This window comes from Elephas maximus, chromosome 10 (genome assembly GCF_024166365.1).
Source record: "Elephas maximus indicus isolate mEleMax1 chromosome 10, mEleMax1 primary haplotype, whole genome shotgun sequence".
Taxonomy (NCBI): Eukaryota; Metazoa; Chordata; class Mammalia; order Proboscidea; family Elephantidae; genus Elephas; species Elephas maximus.
In genome coordinates, this window is record NC_064828.1 from 70987005 (window position 1) to 71002131 (window position 15127).

At 42.6% G+C, this 15127-nt stretch overlaps 1 protein-coding gene across 2 annotated transcripts; it reads left to right on the forward strand.

The window, feature by feature from the left end:
• The first annotated feature begins 323 nt into the window (after window positions 1-323).
• DACT1 (dishevelled binding antagonist of beta catenin 1) lies at window positions 324-11702 on the forward strand. Of its 2 annotated transcripts, none has more exons than XM_049898964.1 (4): window positions 324-1019; window positions 3217-3349; window positions 5017-5172; window positions 8427-11702. In XM_049898964.1, exons 1-4 carry the CDS (start codon window positions 675-677, stop codon window positions 10304-10306), a joined length of 2514 nt encoding a protein of 837 aa, XP_049754921.1. In that variant the 5' UTR covers window positions 324-674; the 3' UTR covers window positions 10307-11702. The 2 variants fall into 2 exon arrangements, with proteins under 2 accessions (XP_049754921.1, XP_049754922.1); XM_049898965.1 differs by having other exon boundaries at window positions 8538-11702.
• Window positions 11703-15127: the final 3425 nt, after the last annotated feature.

Sequence of the window (15127 nt, forward strand, 5' to 3'; positions counted from 1 at the left end):
CGTGGGGAAAGGGTTAAGATTCTCTGCTGAAACTTGGTCGAGTTTCAGAAAGTTCTCTGGGGAGTCCAAGTGCTGTGTCCTTTCTCGGACCTTGCCTGCGAGTCTGACGGTAACAGGATGCTGGGGCTCGAGGCGCTCGCCCCTTGCATTGTGCGACAGAGAAGAACCAATAAGGAACCACTAAAAAATCGGGTGCAGTAAACCCGAAAAGGGGCGAAGAGGCCCAGAGGAAGAGTGGGGGAGGAGAGAGGGAGGAGCGGGGAGAGCCGAGCAAGGAGGAGGGCCGGGGCTGAGCTCAGAGCGGCGGGCGCGGCTGACAGAAGCAGAGACTGAGCGCGCGAGCTTGGGTGGAGAGGGCCCGGCGAGGGGAGGCGGCGTGGGCGGGCGCGAGGCGGGGGTCTGCCCGGCCGCCGCGCGTGACGTAGCGCCGAGCGGGGCGTTATCAGCTGTGGGGCCGCTGGCGAGGGACGCGCGGCGACAGCGGACGGCGCCGCCCGGGGCTGGACGGCTGCAGCCAGCGGTCGCGCGCGAGTCCCAAGCGCTTCTCGTTGTCGCCCCAGTCGCTTGCCCCGCCGCAGGGCGGCATGAGCCCGCAGCTGCAGCCCTAGCGTCCTGGCTTCTCCGCCCCGGCGGCCCGGCTGCGGTGACCGGTGCTTGCCACAGGGTTGGGGACCATGAAGCCGAGTCCGGCCGGGACGGCGAGGGAGCTGGAGCTGCAGGCGCCGGCTCGGGGCGAGCAGCGCGCGGCGGAGCTCGAGGGGCGCTGGCGGGAGAAGGGCGAGGCTGACACGGAGCGGCAGCGCACCCGGGAGCGGCAGGAGGCCACACTGGCCGGGCTGGCGGAGCTGGAGTACCTGCGCCAGCGCCAGGAGCTGCTAGTCCGGGGCGCCCTGCGTAGCGCGGAGGGCTTGGGGGCCGTTGCGCCCCGCGCCGGGGAGCTGCCGGCGGAGGCGGCGCAGCGCAGCCGCCTGGAGGAGAAGTTCTTGGAGGAGAACATTTTGCTGTTGCGGAAGCAATTGGTAGGTCGTGCCCGGGGTGAGCACGTCTGTCCCCACAGCGGAGCTGGGGATCGGGGCAGGTGACCCGGGATGGGCGCGAGGTTGCCTGTGGCTGGGGAAATTCACGCTGTTACCAGCCCCCATCCCCCCGTACCTCCTTGACCCATCCTGAGTGTGCCCAGTGCGCGTGGGCTGCCCACGCCCAGGCGTGTCCGGCGTGTGCCCGCTTTGTGTCTGAGCAGGTGAGGAGTTGGCGATCCCGCGCGGTTTGCGGGGTAGCAGGGGGTGGCCGCCCGCCCTTCGCTGCCTTCGAGATTCTTGGAGTCGCCTGGTTGTAACCTTCCATCTCCCCAGTTAGACGAATACCTGCCCTCTCTCTGAAGGTTCGCAAACCGTCAATTAAAATATCATTTAATTTGAGGTCTTTTTAGCTTCATCTCCTCTCGTTGAGAAGGGACAAAAGCCAAGAAGGGGGCTGTGGCGTGGCTAACTGTCCTACGCCGAGTTTTGACGATTACACTGAAGCGCTCATAGGAAGGCGTGCCCCTCCCAGGGCGCTCCCCAGCGTGCCAGTTTTTGGCTGATGCTTAATTTTAAAGAGAAGCCCTTTGTATAAGGGTGCTAAAACTAGATGCAAATGATGGAAATTTGGCTGGAGAAAGTGCCCCCACCGCTCGTATTTTATCCGCACTGCTGGCTGTGATAGGTGGGGGAGGTGGCAGAAGAGAGAACCTGCTCTCAGGGAGCGTTTATTTTATTGGATTCCTGTCACCGTCTCATTCTGTGCAGCCCTCATTAACGGGGAAGAAAAAGAACTTTGGAGCTTGATGTATTGATGAACAGCTTGTGACCCCGCCTTAGAATAATGGCGGCAGCTTTGTTCCAGTGACCTCAAAATGTAGTTTTGAAAACAGCAAAAATCCTCACCTGAGGATGTGATACTATCTGAAACTGGGCACATACTCGTTAGTGTCCCTCCTACAACGCACTAGTGATTTGTGCGGTTATTTGTTATATATTTTTTGTAAGATATTTTTTCAGGTAATTTCTTTCCTTTTTTTTTAAGCATCAGATGCTTTTACTTGTTTGGTTCATTTTTTTCTGAAGAAACTTCTTCTAGCAGATAAGCATATGGTATATGTCTCCAAGCTTTTTAAGTCAAAGGACAAACAGGAGGAGAAGATATTCATATGACTCTTTTTGTGAGGCTGTATACCATGGTTTCTGTAATACCTCAGTTTTGGCATTTTAGTGTACTTCTTTGGTAGCAGGCCAGATTTGTATGTAATATTAATTTGAGACAATCTCTCTGGTTATGCCTGGTCATTAACGTTTTACGCGTTGTCTTGTGCAATAGCACCTTTTTGTCTTCATGAATCTCAAGATTGTGAGCGGTGCGTTCCTATTGTCCGCTCGAGGGGAGCAAAAGCGGTGTGTCAAGAGAATTTCAGTCCAGTCCATATTTGTGGTACTGTTTTCATTTGTAGACTTGGCATTTGTGATTTGAACCAGATGCCTTTTGAGTTTGTTTTTTTTTTGGTTTTCCAGCCATAGGAAGCACTAGGTGGCGGTGTGAGTTAGCACAACAGATCTGTCACTTTTGGAAACCCGAGCTGAGTTCAAATCTTGATGGGCTTTCCCTTGAGGGTTTTGGATTCTGCCAGCTCACATTATACTTGGCACTGGCTATTAGTATTAGTGTCTAACTTTCAAAGGCCTTGAGACTGATGAAACCTCACAAAGCAACTAATAGAAAACAAACTGTGCAGGCTGAGACATTTGGCCAGAAAATCTTACCTAAGTAAGATTATAGCATATTGTAGGAAATCTGTCACTCTAACTTCAAATTGAAGAGTCGACTGTGAAGTATTGTTTTTTCAAGAACAAGCTGGACACCAAAGAACTAAAAAAACTCAATGCGCTTTTCTTGTCCCTACCTATAAAAGGTAACTGTGTATGTTTTAGTTGAAACTAAAAACAAAAAATGTTTTTTTCTTAATGAAGAAACTTTATATCCTGACAAAATATATGACAAAGTAGAATTAAACGTAGAACATATTTTGGAAGTTTTTCTTTATTTCAGGTCAACCAGTAAAATTTTGGTTTTGAAAGATTTAGTGAACTCTTCAGATGGGTAATTTAATACTTAGAGCAGATTTTCTGGTTCTTTGTCACCAAAGTGTGTCCCTTCCTCTTTTCTCTGTTTCCTCCTAATCAGAATTGTTTGAGGAGACGAGATGCTGGTTTGTTGAACCAGTTGCAAGAACTCGACAAGCAGATAAGCGACCTAAGATTGGATGTGGAAAAGACATCTGAAGAGCACCTGGAGACAGACAGCCGGCCTAGCTCAGGTGAGTACTTAAGCACAAGGACAGAATTCTGCACTCACTGGCTATGCCTTGGCCCCCTGCAGTCCACATTCCCAGACCTGCAAATGGCAATTTTTTTTTTTTCTTGTGAAGAGAGACTAAAAAAAGCAGCTTGCCATTCACAGGGGACTATCTGTGGAAAATAGTGCCTAGGGCAATTAGTTTTAAATTACTAAATGATCTCTCACAGCTGGCTGTGGAAATTGTGAAATGACCAATAGAAACTGCTCATTAGTGTCCCTCCTCAAGCGGAGCCCAGGACACACTCCCTACCTGCCATACCTTCTTTAAGCCTCTGGCCTATTCAGTTGCATGTGAGGGAAATAAAGCCAGACTACAAAATTTTTAATAACGAGATCGATCTGATCCGAGTCACCTGAGTTTTGTTAAAAAATAATCACAAGAAATTAAAACATAGGGTTTATTCAAGCAATTATTCTATATGCATACAGGGAGACCATTGTGATTCAAAAAAAAAAAAAGGGGGGGCTCTGTATAGACTTCTTACAGTGAAGCTTTTAAACAGAAGAGGAGGGAGTGGGGTAGAAAATCAACCATTGGCTAACCTTAACATGATTGAGTGAAACATACCTCTCCCCCTTTTACTGAGATCAGCTGACCTGAAGTTACTAGGTTGTCTCTTGCCTGAGGGGGAGGAGGCATTCATTTGCACAAATATTTAGGGGTAGTTTTTTTTGCTTAATAAATGTAAGTTTCCATGGTGACAGAGTACTTAATGGTTATTGATTTAGCATTAAAAAGTTTGGAACTTTACTTATCTGTAGCTGTGAGACCTCTTGAAACTAAAATTAAAATTAAGGGTGCACACAATCTTTTTATTAAATCAATAGGTAATAGATTTGTTATTAACTATCCTTTTCAAGCCAGAAAAGACAATTGACAATGCTGCGGAGTAGTTCAGCATTTCCTGGTGAAAAAAAAAAAGTTAATAGTTTTACAGTTTTGGGTCAGGCTTTTTATTATTAATTTTGGGTTCCCGGGTAAGAAGAAACCCCTTGAAATCAAAGTAAGGTGTCTGTTTTTTTGTTGCTGTTTGTTTGTTTCACAGTTTAAAAGTAAAAGCTTTTATTCAAATTTCTGGAAGACTGGTCCTCCTTTGAAACTTGAGAAAGTCAAAACTGGGCTAGAAAATTAGTCACACTTCAACTTCCTGAGACTACTTCAAAAGTTTTTTTTTTTTTTAAACCATTTGGCTCCTTAAATAGATTTGTTTGTCTCTTAAAGTTACTCCCGAAACATTCATGATAAAGTCGTGGTTTGACAGATCTAAGTCTCTTTCCTTGCACATCCTTAAAGGTGGGGGCAGGGAAGAAGGTCAACTTGAGGGTGAAGGTAACTTTGAAACATAGCTAAGAGCTCTTTACCTTTTCCTAAGATTATTTGAAATAAAACCAGAAACCCAGGACACTAAATTCAGTGAGCCGAAGTTGGCCCCTCCCCCAAAAATCTCCCTTTCCTAGATGATTCCCGGACTCATAGCGACCCTATAGGACAGAATAGAACTGCCCCATAGAGTTTCCAAGAAGCACCTGGTAGATTCGAACTGCCGACCTCTCCTTTCCTTTGAAGCACGAGTAGGTAACATTGCTTGACATGATCCTAATTCCAAATGGTGTTTTCATTTTTAGGTTTTTATGAGCTGAGTGATGGTGCTTCAGGGTCCCTCTCCAATTCCTCTAACTCGGTCTTCAGTGAGTGTTTATCCAGTTGCCATTCTAGTACCTGCTTTTGCAGCCCCTTGGAGGCAACTTTGACAGTCTCAGATGGTTGCCCCAAATCTGCAGGTAAGAATTTTCATAATTGATAGAAATTTAAATTGGAAGAGGTCAGGGGCCCTTAGAGGTTCTTTAGCTCCAACCCCACTTACTAACAAAAATAAAGGCTCAGAGAATTTCATCCACTTGCTGCATTTAGTGCTGTACTTGTGTTTAAAACACCAAGTGACCACTACTCCGGTATTTTTTGGGTGCCACTTGGCTTTATGTTCTGATGGTAGCAGCGGGGCTTATCTTCAGAAATTTTGTCCCTTAATTAGGTCTTAAGCTCTGTTTCTGAGCCTTTGCTGTTAGTTTGACTTGTCTTCATTTTCTTTTGAAAACAACTTTGGATCTATTTTCTTCCTCTTTAATCATTTAAAACTAAAGCTCACCAATAAGTTAAATACGTCTGTCAGTCTTGCCAAGGGTTGCTTGGCACATCAGGGAACAACATCCCTTCTCTGTTCACGCAGAACACCCTGCGTGATGGCAGCTTTCTTTTAGCAGGTGGGTAAGTTGGGATAAAACTAGCTCAAGTGCTATTGTTCCCCTTTCTGGGCTATGCTTACAATGACCTCCAGAGAGAATCATGCTGTTGTTGGTACTGGAAGGGTTTCTGCATTTCCACTATATGGCACACACTGTACTGCTTGCTTTGCCTACTTTTATCCTCATAACAGTTCTGCGAGATGCAGGTGTTGTTAGATCCCTTTTATATATAAGAAAAATGAAGCTCAGCAAGGTTAGGTAAGTTGTTTAAGGTTATATAGCTAGTGAGTGGCAAAGGTAGGATTCAAGCTCAGGCCTAACTGCCAGGACTTTGTTTTTCCACTATGTCAAGGGACTTTGGAAATTGTTGTATTCAACCTTCTCATCTAACAGAGGAAGAGCTGCAGCTGATAAGCTTTGTCAGAGGCTCCCCATCTGCTGAATGGCAGATTTGGTGCTGAAACTCCAGTTCCTTCCTTACTCCTGCTATGTCGTGATTCCTTGGAAGAGCAGAGATGAGAGGAGCTATAGATGCTGGCACTAGTCACTGCATCACTAGCTTGTCTGTGTTCTCCACTTGGCTGAAGTTTTGAGTCCAGGTGACACAGACATAATATGGAACAGCTGAGTGTTGCTAATTGGCTGATGTCTTTGTACAGTGTGTGTTGTCAGCATCAATCATTTGGCGAAGCACTGGTCTGGGTACCTAGAGTGTCTGGGCCTTAGGTTTATTGGCTAATTGTTCCCCCTCACTCTGCAGATTTGGTTTCAGAAGGAAACTTTATGAATGCATTAAAGGTAGTTTGGTAGAGGTTCCTTGAAGACAGACCCTCACCCAAATGCCAGAAAAGCCTGAAGGAAATGCTGCATCCTCACATAATCAAGATAGTTCGGCTGGGTCTCTTGGGGGCTGGGATGTCTGTTTTGTTCCTTACCTCCTAAGTAGGGGAAAGCGACCAAGGTGAAGCATAGGTAAAATGTGGCTTTAAGTAGTGCAAAAATAGGGCTTAGGGTAGTGGGTGAGGAGGGACGGAAAGGATGTTAGCTAGCTAGAAGGATATTCTCCTTCTTAGAAAACCTGTTTATTGTGTGTGTGGGGGGAGGGTGAGGCCATGGCACTTTTATAATAATCTTTTCTTTACAAATGCATCATATCGTCTCTGAATCAGACTGTTTTTTCCCTGGGACTACTAATTATCACTGAAGTTCATGGAGCTTTCCCTTTAAACAATGAACATTGTGGAAGAAATGAAAGATCTGATGTTTTTAGAGTAAAGAATGTATTTTGAAACATCATATCATAGGCTATTAGTATACCAATAAATAGGTATATATATTTGTTTTATGGTCTTGTTATTTTATTACTCTAAAGGAATGCCTCTTTATGGCAGAAATCTTCTCTTACTTGTGGATAGATCCTAAACATGAGAGATTTTATAGTCTGACGCATAAGATGTTCTCAATGTTTGAATGAGGCCAAATTGCATTAGTGATATACTCAACTTTGGTTTTCTCTGATAACTAGAAGTTATTAAAGGATTTTTTGATTTTTATAATATTCACTCGGATAAGTCCTCAAAATCATTTTAATTAAGCAACGAAGCTTGATTTCATTGTATTTTGGCATCTTCACTTTTGAGATGTGGGAAATACATCCATTAATACTACTCAGTCTTTTAAAACCTCATAAAAAATTCCTTTTCCTATTAAAAAAAAATGCTGTGCTTTAATTTTTAGTATCACAATTGAATATATAGGCGATTATTATTTAAATTTGATTAGTCTCTATTGAAAGTTGATCAATGAATCAATTTCCCTGAAGTTTCAATTTACAGTTATACTTGAACATATCATTAAGCATCAGATTTTAAAAATACAAAATGAGGAGAAAGCCCATAAAATATAATTTATCCAAAATATTTTAAAGGGAAACCAAGAATAGAACACAGAGGGGAGAGTAGCCTAGAGAAAGAATGACTTAAAAAACACTTACTGTTTCCAGTTATAATTGCACTATATATTTATTGTCAAAAGTTTAGTAAGTAGAAAATAAAGAACATCAACATTACCTTGCTTTCCCACCAGACTGAGACGCGGCTATTAGTAGTTTGGTATGCTTCATCTCAGACTTTTTTCTTTGCATACATGCAATCTTGATAAAATTATAATCATACTTTTCTGTATTATATCATGATTTTCACTAAACTTTCAAGTGTGTTCCCACATTATTCGGTACATTTTGGAAGCTTTTTTAATGGCTGAATATTACTCCTTCAGAAAGATGTATTTATCTTATTAAAACTTTTCTCATTAAACTTTAAAATTGCTCCTAATTTAAAATTTTTTTACTGTCTAAAATAGCATGATAAACATCCTTGTACATAAATTATTGTGTACATATTTAATCATTTCTTTAGGTAGAAGTATGAGCATTTTTAAGTATTCTTGAGTCACATGGTCAAATTTCTCTCCAAGAGGGTTTTATCAGCTTCTACTTGGCGTGTAAGAGTGTTCAAACGAATGACATTTTTTTTTGCTCCTTTTTATTCCATACTGGCCTGCCTAAAAAAATCTTTAAGGGAGAGAGGACTATCATGCAGCCATAGAGCTATTATTTTCCCTCTCTTCCATTAGTATAAACTGTGTAAAATGGTAAAGTAGCTACTGGAGTATTTTTTTGATTCTGTGGCATTCTCTCTCTACTCATGAATTCGTCCTCATAAAAACTAGCCAGGGTCAAGAGGGTGCTCACCAATTCACTTCTTCAGAGTGTACCTTTAAATGTTTTTCAGATCTCATAGGATGGTTGGAATATAAAGAAGGCCACTGTGAAGACCAGGCCTCAGGGGCAGTTTGCTGTTCCCCCTCCACACCACAATTTAACTCCCTTGATGTCATTGCAGATGTGAATCCCAAGTACCAGTGTGATCTGGTGTCTAAAAATGGGAACGATGTATATCGCTATCCCAGTCCACTTCATGCCGTGGCCGTCCAGAGCCCGATGTTTCTTCTTTGTCTGACGGGGAACCCTCTGAGGGAAGAGGAGAGGCTTGGTCACCGTGCGAATGACGTTTGTGTCGGAGCTGAGCTCGACTCCACCAAAACAGACAATTCCTTACCATCTCCAAGCACTTTGTGGTCGGCTTCCCACCCTTCATCCGGTAAGAAAATGGATGGCTACATTCTGAGCCTCATCCAGAGAAAAACACACCCTGTAAGGACCAACAAACCTAGAACCAGTGTGAATGCTGACCCCACAAAAGGGCTCCTGAGGAATGGGAGCGTTTGTGTCAGAGTGACTGGTGGTGTCTCACAAGGCAACAGTGTGAACCTTAAGAATTCTAAGCAGGCGTGTTTGCCGTCTGGTGGAATACCCCCTTTGGACAATGGGACATTCTCCCCGCTGAAGCAGTGGTCAAAAGAATCAAAAGTGGAACAATTGGAAAGCAAGAGGTTGCCCTCTCCAGCGCGCTGCTCGCCAGGTGCTGTCACTGAACTTCCAAGTAAGCATGTGCCAAAAAATGTCAAAGCAGCCTCCCAAGAAAATGCTTGGTGTCCTACTGGTGTGGCAGGGGAGTCCCCTAAAGAAAGTGGTCAGGTCTCAGCTGCCTCTCCAAAAGAGAGCCCTGGGAGAGTACCTGCCCCCCTGCAAGAGAGCAGGGTTGTCCAGCCACTGAAAAAGGTGTCACAGAAAAGCAGCCTGCAGGCTGTTCCTCCTCCTGCTGCTCCACTCCTGCCCTCCCTCCCTGTGGAAGAGAGGCCTGCCTTGGATTTCAAAAGCGAGGGCTCTTCTTCCCAAAGCCTGGAGGAAGGGCATCTGGTCAATGCTCAATTCATCCCAGGGCAGCAGCCTAGCGTCAGGCCCCATCGCGGCATCAAGAACGCCGGAATCCCGAAAAGCTTAACCCTAAAGCACAGAGTCCAGGCTCTTCACGGGGTGGAACACAGTCTGCCGACCGTGAGAGAGAAAAGCCGGGCAGTGAGCAAGAAGTGCCGGTTTCCCGATGACCTGGATACAAGTAAGAAACTGAAGAGAGCCTCCAACAAGGGGAGGAAGAGTGCAAATGCCCAGCCTGAGGCGGGTCTTCCCAGTAGGCCCCTGGGCGGCGGCCACAGGGCTGTGAGCAGGTCTCATGACCACGGACGCGATGCAATTGTGGCCAAACCTAAGCATAAGCGAGTCGATTATCGGCGGTGGAAGTCGTCCGCTGAGATTTCCTATGAGGAGGCCCTGAGAAGAGCCCGGAGAAACCGCAGGGAAAACGTGGGTGTGTATGCAGCGCCAGTCCCTCTTCCATATGCAAGTCCCTACGCTTACGTAGCTAGTGACTCTGAGTATTCGGCCGAGTGCGAGTCCCTGTTCCACTCCACCGTGGTGGACACCAGTGAGGACGAGCAGAGCAATTACACCACGAATTGCTTTGGGGACAGTGAGTCTAGCGTGAGTGAAGGGGAGTTTGTGGGGGAGAGCACAACCACCAGTGACTCTGAAGAAAGTGGGGGATTAATTTGGTCCCAGTTTGTCCAGACTCTCCCTATTCAAACGGTCACAGCCCCAGACCTTCACAACAACCCCACAAAAACCTTTGTCAAAATTAAAGCTTCTCATAACCTCAAGAAGAAGATCCTCCGCTTTAGGTCTGGCTCTTTGAAATTGATGACCACGGTTTGAGTAAAATCATTGAAGTCGAAAGTGTCTTCTTTATAGCCACAGAAAAAAGGTGGTGTTTTTATGTAAAACTTTCATGGAATGCTTTTTTGTTTTTATTAAGATAAAACTTAGGTAAATTACGTCATGTCTTCATCATGTACGGACAGTAGTGCTTCTAATGGAAGGTAAAGAATGTTGTGTTAGTTACAAGTGAAAATATTGAGGTTTTAATGGTGGTGAGTTGAATGAATTTTGTGGTATCAGCTGATTTTTGTCTTACATTTCCTGAACATCCATCAAGGTGTAGGCAGTCCCTGGATTACCCACAAGTTCCATTCCCAGATCTGTCTGTAAGTGGAATTTGTAGTAAGTCTGAACAGTTAGGTCTGGTTGGTATCTAATGCCAGTTAGTCAAATGTTTGTCTTAGTATATAGTGTATAGTGTACCTTTCTATGCATAAAAGACAATAAAAGAAACTTCCAGGTACACTAAAACATCTTTAGCATAATAATACAGTAAAAATGTTTTGACATGTGTCACAAAGTAGCGCCCGTTATTACAAACCATTGTATGTACCTCGAATTTTTAATGTAATAGGCTTTACAGGGGCTGATTTATAACTATGGGTTGTATGTACGTCTGACGTTCATAACCCAGGGACTGTCTTACAGGTTTTGATGTTTTCTTCAGGTTTTATTAGGTTGAGGGAGACCTTTTGATCTTGAGGTCAATTGGATGAAATTTTAGGACTTAACATTTGCTTCTTGATCTTTAGGGCAATGTTTTCCTATCGGGGGGGATCACACACAGTTGTGCGAAGTAGGTAAGACAGGTAGTCATTGTTTTCTATAATTTTTTATATAAGTCTGCATTCTTTCAGATGTTTCACCCATTCTGTTTTCTTTTCAGAAAGATTCACTAAAACTTTTGCCGCACTTGGTGCCTAAGCCCTGGTATCCCATTCTAGGGCCATTTACCCAACATTTTGAAGCCTTTTTTCCGTTTCCCTAATTTCCAGCAGATCCAGCCATTCCTCCCTTGGAGGACTTGCCTTTGAGAAAAATTTTGGTCCTTGGATACAAAGAAATGCACTCCTAATGTAGTAACCTTTGGGTGTGACTCCAGGCTCCGAATTGCTCACTGAGCCCTCTGCCACCTAAGCTTTGGCCTAAATATATTAGTGCAATTCAGTCCAGATTGGACTGCTGACCCTGTCTGGAAGGGCTTTTTTTAGAAAGGATTTTTTTTGTAAACAGTATTGTGTAAAAAAAATTTTTTTAATACCAATATATGCATGTTTTGTGCATGAGTAGTACTCGTTTTGATATTCCTGTTGATGTTAAATTCCTGTATGATATAAGCAGTATTTGTTTTTATATCATTGTGTAAATTTAATATAACACGTTATATGCTGTAATGAACTGTTTTACTGCTGTTAAGGTTGTTATTTGAGTATAAAACCAGATGTTTACACCTGTAAATCTTGTGTTGATTATTGGTGTTATTTGTGAACTTTATATTAGGTCTATTCTAGCATTAGAATATTATTTGCAATAATTAAGGCAAGTTTTGGTAGTATTCTTGGATTCAGTGGCGAGTAAGCAAATGAGGAAAAGCAAGCCACTTTTTTTGGAATAGTTAAGGTACTTCTTTAAAATTTAGGGTAAATTTGATAGATGGTTTCTAGGGAAAACATTTATGAGAAGAATCCCCTCCCCCAACATTTTATTACAAAAAATTTTAAACACAGAATAGTTGAAAGGATAGTACAATAAACACCTATAAACCCACCAACTGGATTCAACAACTGCTAACATTTTGCCATGTTTGCTTTAACTCTTATTGCTGGTTTCATAGGTCAGAGACAGTCAGATATTGGCAGTCCCCCCACCACACACACACTGCTGTGCTATTTTTAAATTACAGGCATCATCATGGCATTTCACCCTAGAACTTAATCGTGCATTTCCTAAGAACCAGGACGTTCTGTGTAACAATATCATGATCACACCTAGGAAAATTAACAGTAATTCATAATAACCTGTGCCATTGAGTCGATTCCGACTCAGTAATTCGTAATACCAAACATTTAATCTATATTCAAATTTTCCAGTTTAAGAATTTTTAAAACGGCATCTTCTTGTGCAACCGGGATCCAATTAAAGTTGTGTATTGGGTTTGGTTGTTAGGTCTTTTTAGTCTAGAATAGTCTCTCCCCCCCCCCCCCCCTTTTTTTTTTATGATACTGACATTTTGAAGCATTCAGGACTGTTGTCTTGTAGCCAGGCTCATGGTCTGAATTTAGTTGTTTCCTTTTAGCCCCTCTGTGTCCTGCAAACTGCATAAGGCTTGATTGAATTCAGGTTAAACATTTTTGGCAAGAAGATTTTATTGGTGATGTGTACTTGGTATTGCTTCATGTCAAGAAACATATATTATCAGATTGTTCCACTATTACTGAATTTAAGAGTTACAACTTAAGTTGAACATCATTTTTCTCCATTATAAAGGCATTTTTTATTCTTTGCAAAAGGTTAGTATTTGTGGATGATTTTTTGGTAATGTGTTGCTACCCTATTCTTCAATAACTTTTCACTTAATGGATTTAGCTTACATTGTTGATCCTAGCCTGATTCATTTATTGCCTTGGGGATGCAAAATGGTAGTTTTCTAAATATCTTTCCTTCTACTTTTTTTTTAGCTGACATTCTTCTACAAAAAAAAAGAGCTTTCCTGTTTTTTTTTCCTATCCCTATGGACTTGAGAATTTTATCTATTTGATATGTTACAATCTTAATCTTTCTTTTTGATGTTCAGCATGTCCCAAATTTGGCCAGTGAGAGGATAAAGTCTGTTAAAAGGAAATTATAGAATTATCTTAGTCTCATAATTCATATATTTATTGTGAAATGTATCCAATTAAAATTAATTTTCAAATACTAAATTTCAGAAGCAAATTTTAGTATAGTGAAAACTTCTTAACTACCTTTTTTTGAATTCTGCCTTAGAGACTTTTTATTTTCTTGTACTTTACATGCCTCTTGTTTCTAGCAAAGCTTTTGTCTTTGGAATGCAGTAAATTATTTCCCTGTGGTTTGTAAAGGCATCCTTTTTAGCAAGACACTTAAAGTGACTCAGTTCTTCAAAATTTTAGAGTTTCTAGTCTTGTAGTACAGTATTCATATGTTTTTATATGCAACTAGCCATTTTGCATTGACTAGAGTTTCTGTGAGTACCTCCCTAACTCTAAATGGCATATATGTTCCCATACCCTGTTACATGCACATACAAACATATAACCTTTGTGCCTTTTCTTTAAAAAAAATTATCTCAAGCTCTATGTATTATTCCATAATTTGCTTCCTTCATTTCATGGACTCATATGGTGAGTTTCCTTCCCAAGTCGTCTTAGTGGGGTTCCACGTATCTTCTCGCTGAGGAAAAAGGCACCAGATTTTATAGGCTACTTAGAGTTTGCCCTGCTTAGATGAATTCTAATACTTAGCAACAACGTGTTACCTAAGTGTTACATGTTAGTGCACATACTGCCTTTTCAATTTTTTATATATTTTGTAATTTTGTACTGTGAGCTCACTTTCAGTAGGAGGTTATTGGTGAGAATCCTTTGAGACTTGGTTAAGGGTTTTTCCATACAGAGAAGTTTTGTTTAACCGTCAGGTGCTCAGGGATTTCCCAGGCTGGACCACTTACTAAGTAAATTTATCTACTTTGGGGTGTCTGACTACAGAGGTGGTATAAATTCAAATCTTAGATTCATATGAGGATAGATTGTACAAGTTCTCAGGGGAAACATTTCCTTCGTCCAGAGCTCAGGCCAGGGCAGACAAGCTTATTTTCATCTAGGCCAGCAAATAATTTTTCTCCTGGTGCAACCTTTCACTGAAGGTGTAAACCTTCAGAATCTCAGCAATATGGGGGAGTCTCAATTTTAAATCCTACCCTGTGAGGAACAAGTCCTTGACCCTGAGTGACTTTCTAAACCTAAGCCCCTTGCATAAGGGACCAGCACTTACCAAGAGTAGATGATGCAGGTGGTTCATATCCATTAAATTCTCAAAGCCTTTGCTCTGTTGGTTTCCACCACCCGTCTGTCCGTTTGTCATACTGTGGTGGCATGTGTGTTGGTATGATGCTGGAAGCTATGCCACTGGTATTTAAAATACCAGTAGGGTCACCTGTGGTAGACAGATTTTAGTGGAGCTTCCAGACTAAGAAAAAAGGCCTGGTAATCTATTTCTGAAAATGAACCATTGAAAACCCTGCGGATCACAACAGACTTGTGTGATACAGTGCTGGAAGATGAGCCCTCTACACTGGAAGACACTCAGAAATATGCAGTGGCCACAAGAATGAACTTGAGCATACTAATGATTATGAAGGTGGCGCAGGACTGGACATTTTGTTCTATTGTGTATGGGGTCGCCATGAGTCAGAGGTAACCCAAGGCCACTGACAACATTGGTTTGTATCTGTGCTTTGCATGCTTGGCTCAGCAGTTAGCCTGACTCCTGAGGGTTCAACATGCATAGGAGGTCCTTTTCTCTACTTCTACCCCCTCTAGAATTTCCCCTGCCATCTCCATCCCCCAGGGTCAACTTTTCCTGGTTCCTTTGGCCAGAAAGACATGTTTCTATTGGGGTTTTGCACTGCCACTGCTCTGCAGCTGGGACCGCCCTCAGGGCAAAGCTGCTTGAGAAAAGAAAAATAATGGGAAGCTCACCCACTCCCACAGTCCATCTGCTTTTGTTTACTTTTCACAGTCCTCAGGTAGGTTTGTTTTTTCCCCCATATTTTTGTCAGCATTTTAAGTTGTAATCAGT

Coding starts and splice junctions, on each gene's coding strand:
- DACT1 (XM_049898964.1), top strand. CDS start 675: ATGAAGCCGAGTCCGGCCGGGACGGCGAGGGAGCTGGAGCTGCAGGCG. Junction 1,020..3,216: donor TGCTGTTGCGGAAGCAATTG/GTAGGTCGTGCC, acceptor CCTCCTAATCAG/AATTGTTTGAGGAGACGAGA. Junction 5,173..8,426: donor TGGTTGCCCCAAATCTGCAG/GTAAGAATTTTC, acceptor AATGTTTTTCAG/ATCTCATAGGATGGTTGGAA.